Raw genomic sequence first — 9,554 nt, 5'->3', positions numbered from 1 at the left:
TGTTTTTTAGTGAACCATCTAAGATTGCATTATTGAAAAGCCTTACAAGAGCAAGTTCTCTGGATGGGCTTTGCCAGTTCTTTCAAAGTAATGGAGACCAGTACAATTGCAAAAGAAAGAGGCATTTAATATCTGTGTTGGCCAGCTATGAAAAGGGGAGGAAGTCTTGCAGAATCTTTTTGGTTAACCAAGGATGTACAGGAAGTTAATGAGGGAATTCCTTTGTACTGGAGGAAGTGCTGGCTTGTGCTTTTTCAGGAGGTGTTCTTATCATCAGGCTATTAAGCTTATGCTTCTTTTTGGTGATGGGGGTCAGGAAGCTACTGGAGGTGCCTGTTCTATGGAGACTTACTGCAAGATCAATGTCCTCATCACTTACTGATCATAAAGGATCCATGGCACTTTCCATAATAGATCATAAATGGAATGTTCCAATTCTGGGTGCATAAAATCTTGTGGGTTGGGTTCAGCTGGACAGTGTATTCCTCTCACTTTCTATCCCAAACAGCGCTATAATGTTGCTGGGCTGTGTGAACTGTCAGGTTCCACTGCAGGGATGGCTGCATTCACCAGTGAGAGAAACAATTCCTGGATCATTAACTCTTAAAGAGCTTTAAGATTCTTTTGGATAAAGAAGTACATTATGACAGAGAATTCAGAAGAAAGCCAGTGAGTCAGTGATGGGAATAAGCAAATAGAGTGCATCCCCCTTCCCCTCACAGTGTGGCATGCAGACGGCGTTCATTTCCTCAGAAACCTGTGCACATGCTGCAGGGATTTAAAGGGTCCTGTTGCCAACCCACTCACTTTTGACTGATTTCCCTTTGTAAGGCTTCTGTTGTGATGAATCATACATTGCTATAATTAGCAGTTAGCGAGAGAGAGTTAAGATTACTCTATAACAGTGGCGGCTAGCAGGCAGTTGCCCAGCACAGAAAAAGAACTTAATGAGAAAAATTAAGTGGGAAGGAATGAAAGTAGAAGAGACAAAGAAGAGGCAACAGAGAGGTACAGAAATGGGATTGGGAGAGAAACAGGAGTGGAAAAGAAAAGCTGGAGAAGAATCAAAATCGAAGGGTGAGGGGTATAATAGAGCTTGCTGTTTCAAATAAGCATTTCATATCATTTGGATCAATGGCTGGTTAGGACAAGCAGAGTTTTTTTTTTCCCCCTGCAAAGGCTGATTTAAGTACTGGGGAGCCAGAAACAGTACTGTAGAGATTGAACCACTTGACCCATGGCTATATAGGAAAACTGAAAGAAAAAAAAGACAAGGAGGAAGGAAAGAATGTTAAATAAGAGGAAGAGAGCAGCGGCCACTGCAGTTGCTTAGTAGGAGCAGCACAGAACTTGGAATGTATTCTAAGGCTCTCTGGGCCCAGTGCATTGTGGCAGCAATATGCTTGGTGTCAGCAGGGTGGGGGAATAGATGCCTTGGATCTTGCTTTGGTTGTTTCTTATCCAACTTAAAAGAATGGTGTTATGCTTCAGATTATTGGCTACTAGTTGCCTTTGGTTGAAGTGTAGGATTTTAAGAAAGGGAAGAGAACATTGAAATGAGGAGGTTATCATACCTGGCAGTGATGGAGAGGCAGAGAGCACTTGCTGGAATGTGCCTTAAATAGTGGAAATCTATTGCTGTGTTTTAATATCTTACACTGAATGCTTCCAGATTGTATCTATTCCCTCCCTGCCCCCAGTTGCCCAAGGGAAGACTGTTTTAATACCACTCTATGAAGTTTCTTACTAACTTGGAGGAACAAAGTTGTGTGGGCATTTTAGTCCTTACACATAATGCCCCTGCAAATTGCTGGAGCACACATCTGAAAGATCTCAAAGGTCTATTGTACTGGGTCAACCAGAGGCAATGATGCCATGCTTACAGCTATTGGAGGCTGTTCTGGGGGGGCTGCCACTAAGGTCTGCAGATTTCTGGTCATTACTTTAAATCCATTTTCAGTGTAGTGCTTATTGCTGCAGGATAACTGTGAGCTCAGTCTCTCTGGAGAAGTGGGATATGGAGTCCTTTATATCAGGCATATTGGCTGCATCCTCCTCCTGTTTAACTAGAAGCCTCTATTTGCTGTTCTCTTAACTTGTTGCCTTTTTCCCCAGCATACACACCAATTTTGGACACATTTCTCTTTCTGAATGTAAAGAGGGTTGCATGCTGAATCTTGGATCTTGCATGATCCCCTGGTTTGCCTGAACAGTTTCTGCTCTTCCAGTGAATAATAGCAAATAGCAAACTTCAAGATAGTAACTCTCATCTTAATTCCTGAGCCATGCTCCTTTGCTGCCCTCTACTGCAGGGCTCAGTATAATTCCCTTAAATTGTCAAAATAACAATCTTATATTTCAGCTGAAAGCCAGGGCTGTCAGCCAAAATAGGAGTGAAACCCATGGAAAATACTGAGAACTCTGGAAAGAGAGAGATGCCAAATGATCTGAGAAGTATTATAGCATGAGAAAAGGGCATTTGTTACAGGACAACTGTTCTTGCAGCCTCAGAATGGTATATCAGCAAAATCGGACACCGTCTTTAAAGGTGGCAACTCATTAAAGTCCCATTTTCAGGGCCTCAGAGTGCAACCGTTGCAGTACAGGAACATTAAATTTACAAGAATATTGTCAGCTACTTTATACCCCAAACAATACTGGGTTTTTATGTAATTTTGTATATATATTTAAAAAAAAAATCTAATCTTCCATAAATATATTTGTAATGACTCTCTCAAATAAAAAGGACAGTATTTTTTTGACATTTAAATGGTGCCTTTCTGTTCTGTCAATACAAACAATGTAGCACTGCGGTAGTGCAAGAGGAGCAGAAAATGAACCCAATCAGGAATAAAAACAGTTCAGAAGCAAACTAATTCCACGGTCTAAATCAAGGGCACTGAAGAGAAGAAGCTAATTTCAGACACAATGGGCGTGTCTACACAAGACGCTACTATGCAGTGGTTACTGAACATTTATTTAGTACTTGTAGAGTCAAGTACTACATAAATGCACAGTAGCCAGAGTTACTGCATCGTAGCGCCAGTGAATGGCTTTTAAGTGACACTACTGTGCAGTAGCCTAATAATAATGCACAGCAACCTATTAGCACTGTTTGCACTGTGACAAATTGCTGTGCAGTATTATTTGGCTACTATGCAGTCAGCTTCTTCTGTAGATGTGCCCAATGTAAAGCAATCCAGGCCCTTGTCCTGCCATCTGATCTGCAAGTCAAAATCCTTGTACCTATGAAGAGTTCCTTAAAAACAAGGGAATTCCACCCAGATGTTGCTGTCCAATTTCAGAATACTGGCCTTTCCATTAAAATACTTGCAGTTTTAGTAGTTTACAACAGTATTGATGATGATGCTGCAGTTACAATTTGTATAACATATGACTTTTATTTTGACTTTACAATCGTTAAAGAATACTAATATAGACAGTTCTTAACACAAGAATAATGTCTCGTATGTTTTGTGATTGATAATGACCGTTTCTATTATAGTTTGTTGTATGTGATACCCCAATTTGTTTGGCAAAATTTAACAGAAAGGAACACAGAACAAATGAGCTTTAGATTTCCAATTGCTGCTCTTGCCAGTAACCCTTAAGCACTTTGATAACCCGAAAGGTGAACTTCATAAATAGTAGTGTATTTGGCTTCATGTCTTTCAAAACAGCCCTGACAAGTGCTATTATTGTAAAGTTAAACATTGGTGATGTATTTAATGTACAATAATGTAATAACTAGTCTGATGCTGCAAACACAAATTTAGTGCAGGCACTAAATCCCAAAAGCCACTGAGATTAATGGGACTCCTTCTAGTGTCTTTGGATCAGCCCCACAGAGCCTCCCGTTAAGGATAAAAAGGCTAGTCTAAAGGATAAAGCTCTTCACTGGGACTTGAGCTCTTGGTTCAATTCCGAGCTGAGCCACAACCTTCCTATATAATCCTGGGGAGGTCACTTAACCTACTAAGTTTCTGTACGCCATTAAAAAAAAAAAAGAACAGCTCTGGATGTTTAGACACTATAGTAATACACTCAATATATGGCAATAGGTCTCAACCCTTTTAGAGGCAAGGCACCTTTCCAAAAATGCCAGATCTTAGCTTTCATTTGTTTCTTGACTATGGCAAAATAACAGAGCAATTCTTTGATTGCAAAAAACTCGGAAAGACCACAACAGGTCAGAAAGTTTTTGACACAACGGATTCCTGTTTGAGATTCCTGGGTTTATCTTATGAATCATCATCATCATCAATAGTGTTGTAAACTACTAAAACTGCAAGTATTTCAATGGAAAGGCTACTATTCTGAAATTGGATGCCAAAATCTGGGTAGAATTCCATTGCTTTTAGGGGACTCTTCATAGGTACTTGCATTTTGACTTGCAGATCAGATGGCAGGACAAGGGCCTGGATTGCTTTACATTGGGCACATCTACACAAGATGCTGACTGCATAGTAGCTGAATAATACTGCACAGCAATGTGTCACAGTGCAAACAGTGCTAATACGTTACTGTGCATTATTATTAATATTGCACATCACCCTTAAAAAGATGTCATGACATGCTTGCTGAGAATCGTGCTTGTCAAATATATAGATATTTGTCAAATAAACCGCGTGTCCTAAAACTCTGGAATCCATTACTGTCAAAATGCATTTCTTTGCACCATAACATAATCTTTTTATGAATTTTTCCTTGTAATGTCCTGCCTTGCAGAGTTGCACCAGCCTAGACTGTGTATGTTTTAAACCAATGATACTAAACTGCTGCATGGACCCCACCTCAGCAACCTTGCTTCCATTTAAAAGGGACTTCCTTCAGGTTTAACACTCAAAAAATATCACAGTGCCCGAATCAAGTTAAAGAGAAATAATGCTGAAGTAACACGCGTCACATATGCATCATTCTTTATACTTTCTTCTATGCGCACACAGCCAGCCAGAAGACAAAATAAAAATCTATTAAATATTCAACAACCCCCTTCCAAAAGGTCTTTTGTGTTATTTGTAACTATGCTTCTCTGCAGGGGGGGAGGTTTCTGCTTCCTGGCTGACAGCAGAAAGCCAATCTGAATGTTAGCAGCACCCTTACAGGGGTATAGGTTATAGCTGTGTTGGTCTAAGGATGTAGGCAGACAAAGTTCTTTGGGTACATCTGATATCTTTTATTTGTCCAACTAAATACTTGGAAAACCTCCCCCCCTATTTTTTCCAACTATTTGAATTGGTCTAATTATAAAAGATACCGGATTTACTCAAAAAACGTTGTCTGCCTTATCACTACCCTTGGCTTTTCTTTAGGAGTGGCTTTCTCGTACACTCGTATTTATAGGGATTTTTTTTTTAAAGTGGGTCCTGTCACTTTTAAACCTCTCCTTTTTGTTGTTCCGTTTTATGACTCTTTTAACAGAGTTATTGTGGAGCCAAAAGTTTTCTTTTCCTTGAAAGATGAAGAAAGCTCTGGCTCCAACATCTTCCCCCTCCAAAAACCATTTTTTTTTTTTTAAAGAAATTTTTCGTGTTCCAAGCCGAATCAAGTCCAAATCCATGACAGAGTCCAGAACCGTAAGCGGCCCTACAACCTGCAAACTCCCACCAGGAGCTTCAGATGTTTCCAATATCTTTTGGTGGGCATCTTACATGCAGGCCCAAGCTTGGGGTTAGGGTTGGGATGACCTTAAGCAAAGATGACCCGAGCAGGGTGTAGGGCCCTGCTCCCAGATGTGAGGAAGCCAGTGTTGGATTTGGTGGCATGGGGCGGTGGGACTGAGTGGCTGGACACGCTGGATTCGGTGACAGGGGCAGAGGGGTATGCTGAGCAGCCGGATGTGAAGCCGGAGGCAGCACAGAACTGCTGTGGCTGCTCCGCCTGGCTCCACAGGGCCCCCCAAAGCGCAGGGCCCAGGGCATTTGCCCCAATTCACCTTCCCCTAGGGATGGCCCTGCCCCAAGTTTCGCTTGCCTTGAGTCATACGGTTGCAGGAGCAAGCTAGGGAGGACTCTCCCATTTCCATAAAGTGGGCTAAAACCCCAACACCTGGGTGGGTACTAAACCAGGCCAGAACAGCGGTTATCCCCCTGGGCGCTTAAGGAAAACTGCCTTCACGGACCCAGATACAGCGCGTTTCCCCTGTCAGGTCCCTGAAGGCCAGTCTCAAGCTGCTGCAAAGGATCCTGCCACCAGAGCCCAGAAATCCCTTCCTTTCCCACCCAAACCAGTGATCTCCAGGCTGGAGCGGGGGCCATGAAAGAGACAGAGGAAAGGTGGCTGGGGAAACTTTTCTTTCGTTATTATTTTAAAGGGGAGAAGAGCCGGACTCTCCCCCGGCTGGGCAAAACCGCGCTTCAGCACCGCTGCCGGGGAAAGCCTGGCCGGGCAATTGAAGGTAAAGCAGCCGCCCCGCCCCCGAGGGGTCACGTGGTGCGGGCGCAGCGCGGGAAGCCCCAGGGCTTTGCGGAAACCTCCCCGCCTCGCGGGGCTCAGCCGCTCTCTAATCGATCGCAGAGCAACCGATCGGCAGGCGCCATCGATTCCATCGGGCTTCGCCAGCCTCCCTACCGCCCGCGCGCGCGCCAGATGTCCCCACAGCAGCCGGAGCCAGGTACCGGTCTCCCGCCTCGAGCGGGGATCTGCCTTGTGGGCTCATGTACAGCCCCCTCCCCGTGTGCAGGGCGCTGACATTGCAGCTGAGCCAGAGCAGGATGCTCAGGATCTCTCCCCCGTGCCGTTCCGGCTAGCGCGGGGGGGTGGAAACAAGAGCCGGGATCTTGTGCGGTGCGAGCCCTGCAGGCAGAGCGGGCTCCTCCCACCTGCTGCAGAGCCGGGCAGCCCACAGCCCTACCTTCCCTGCCTACCGCCGGCCAGCGGTTGAGGTGAAGGGGGGCAGGGGGCCAGCGTTGCCAGGTGTGAAATACGAAACGATCTTCTTAGTAGTTTTTCAGCAATTATAGAAGTGGCCTAACTGGCAAAAACGATCCTTCACTGGACCCCCAAGCCTAACCCGAACCTAGCCTCAGCCAGCCCATGGCTAAGAACAAGCGAGACCCGCAGCTGCCAGGTCTTAAATACAAAATGATGGTATTGGAAGCTCAAAACGATTGTAACTGCTGAAAAACTGCCATACCCTGAACCCCAAGCCTAACCCAAACTCAGCTTCAGCCAGCCACAGTGTCTAAGACCAAGGGAGACTAGCAGTTGCCAAGGTGTTAAATATGAAACGATGGTACTGGAAGATCAAAATGTTTGTAATTGCTGAAAAACTATTGTACGCTGAAAAAAAGCATGCAAATAAGCATGCAAATAAGTTGTTTTATTTATTTCATATTGCTCACTGTAAGCCTGCAATGAGTGAGCGAGAGCTGGGTCATCAAAATTGAAGGGTTTGTTTTATTTTGAAGTAAGCAGCCCTAAGAAAGTGCCGACAGCAAGCCCAAAAGTAATTTTGTGCTCAGATCAAGTGTCTCAGCTAAAATCAAGAGGGGGCATCTGAATCCTAAGATTTCTGGGCTTGGGCCTGTATGTAGGATTCCAGCCAGTGGATCAGGTAGTATCTGATGCCCTAGGGTGAGAGGCTGGGAGGGAGGATGTTCACTGGTTGTAGTGCCATATGTGGTGTTTAGAACAATTAAGTTCTGCCTACTCAGTTGATACGGTTTTTGGAATGATTGAATTTTGCTCAATTGATATGATTTGGCTGATTTGACCTGGAACACAAAATATATTAATAAAAAATAAAAAAGACAAACCCAAAAGTCAGTTAAGACTTCCTGAGAATGACTTGGGTTTTGCATATGCTGCATCAACCACCTCAAAAATTATCATACATTTTGAACACTGTTCTTATTATTGATCGTACATTTACAAGGGTTGAGATTATCATCTAAATACAATGATTATCTTATACCTGGCAACACTGTAGTGGGTATGTGAAGCCCAAGGCTTCCACACAGCCCTGATGCTTGAGTTGTGCTCATCTGAATTTTGGAAGACAACTCTTAGGCTTTCTTCAATTGAGTTGGGGACTGATTTGGTCTTGCAGGCTGCCCCCTGCTTTTTCAGGACCCCTCCTGTCCAAGGCAAAGAAGAAGTAAATAATAAAGGTTTAAAGAGCAGCCACAAGTTTGTAACCATCTTTGTAACTAGCCCTTCTCTGTGTTTTGTCTTAAAAGCAGAGCAGTCCTAAGTGGCTATGGAGCGTGCATTTACTCCACTGGAGAGTCTGCTTCCCACAGGTACAGTATCTACTTGCTTTTGATTTGATTTTTAATGAGCTTTTATGCCAATAATATGTTTCCTGTGTGTGCCCTGCACACAGTTGCAGTCTTGGTTTGATGGGCAGCTGATTTATTACCTGCTGTTTTAAAAGGTGAGTTAGGGGCCCACCACTCTCTCAAATGAAAGCTGGGTAGATGCCAGATGTAGAGTTGTTACATGTTTTCAAGCACTAACTTTGTAGCTGGTTGGGTCTTTTTATAGCTGGATAGCCATTTTTATCATATAGGATCACTTTGCACATGTGGCCATTGGTCTAAATTTATTCCATGACCTGCCAGTTAATCACATAATTGCTTTCCACATGTGGCAGATCTAGATTTATTGTGCAATTCACCCATTCATTGCATAATATACATAACATGTAGCAGGGGCCTTACTCAAGGCCTGGTGCTCCCTTGACTGGTTGAGCCAATCAGTTATGGTAAGAGGGCCGTACAGGGACCTAAGCAGGTAAATAGAACGTGATAGAAACAGGGTGCCACATTGCACCATTTTTAACTTGTTTGGGTTTTTAAACCAATGATAGGAGACTGATGCAGGGCTCCCCATATGCACTCCCTACTTCATTTTAAAAAGAGACTAATTTTAACTTCCTCATGTGTAAAATGCCTCAACTTGTTTACATGAGAAAGTTGCAATGGTTCCATTTAGCTTTCTATTTTAAGGAATTTTAGTCAAACCAGTGCAAGTTCCTGTGTTGATGCTTTTTTTGTGTGCCTTGAAAGAAAGAGACTTGGGGGTCATCATTGACCCCAAGAAGAACATGAGCCTGCAATGTGATGCTGCGGCTAGTAAAGCGACCAAAATGTTGGCTTGCATCCATAGATGCTTCTCAGATCCCAGGACGTCATTCTCCCCTTGTACTTGGCCTCAGTGCCAGCTGGAGTACTGCGTCCAGTTTTGGGCCCCACAATTCAAAAAGGATGTGGAGAAGCTTGAGAGAGTCCAGAGAAGAGCTACGCACATGATCAGAGGTCAGGAAAACAGACCTTATGACGACAGGCTGAGATCTATGAGGCTCTTTAGCCTGGAACAGCGCAGGCTGAGGGGTGATCTGATGGCCACCTATAAGTTTATCAGGGGTGACCACCAGTATGTGGGGGAATGTTTGTTCACCAGAGCGCCCCAAGGGATGATGAGCTCGAACTGTTATAAACTACTGCAAGACCGTTTCAGGCTGGAATTAAGGAAGAATTTCATTACTGTCCAAGCCCGCAAGGTCTGGAACAGCCTGCCATCAGAGGTGGTTCAAGCACCTACATTGAACA

The 9,554-nt window shown here is 43.9% G+C and overlaps 1 protein-coding gene across 3 annotated transcripts in view; it reads left to right on the top strand.

Moving 5' to 3' along the window:
• The first annotated feature begins 8,158 nt into the window (after positions 1-8,158).
• The window catches only part of TPK1 (thiamin pyrophosphokinase 1), a 716,169-nt gene continuing 714,773 nt past the window's right edge, over positions 8,159-9,554 (top strand). For all 3 annotated transcript variants that reach the window (XM_019509111.1, XM_019509109.1, XM_019509110.1), the window contains exon 1: positions 8,159-8,243. In XM_019509111.1, coding sequence (XP_019364656.1) covers positions 8,201-8,243 — 43 coding nt within the window. In that variant the 5' untranslated portion in view covers positions 8,159-8,200. The remainder of the gene's footprint in view (positions 8,244-9,554) is intronic.

This window comes from Gavialis gangeticus, unplaced genomic scaffold (assembly GCF_001723915.1).
Source record: "Gavialis gangeticus isolate Ggan-Ray unplaced genomic scaffold, GavGan_comp1, whole genome shotgun sequence".
Taxonomy (NCBI): domain Eukaryota; kingdom Metazoa; phylum Chordata; order Crocodylia; family Gavialidae; genus Gavialis; species Gavialis gangeticus.
Note: the sequence above shows the minus strand (reverse complement) of the source record. Positions and strands in the feature narration are given on the sequence as shown.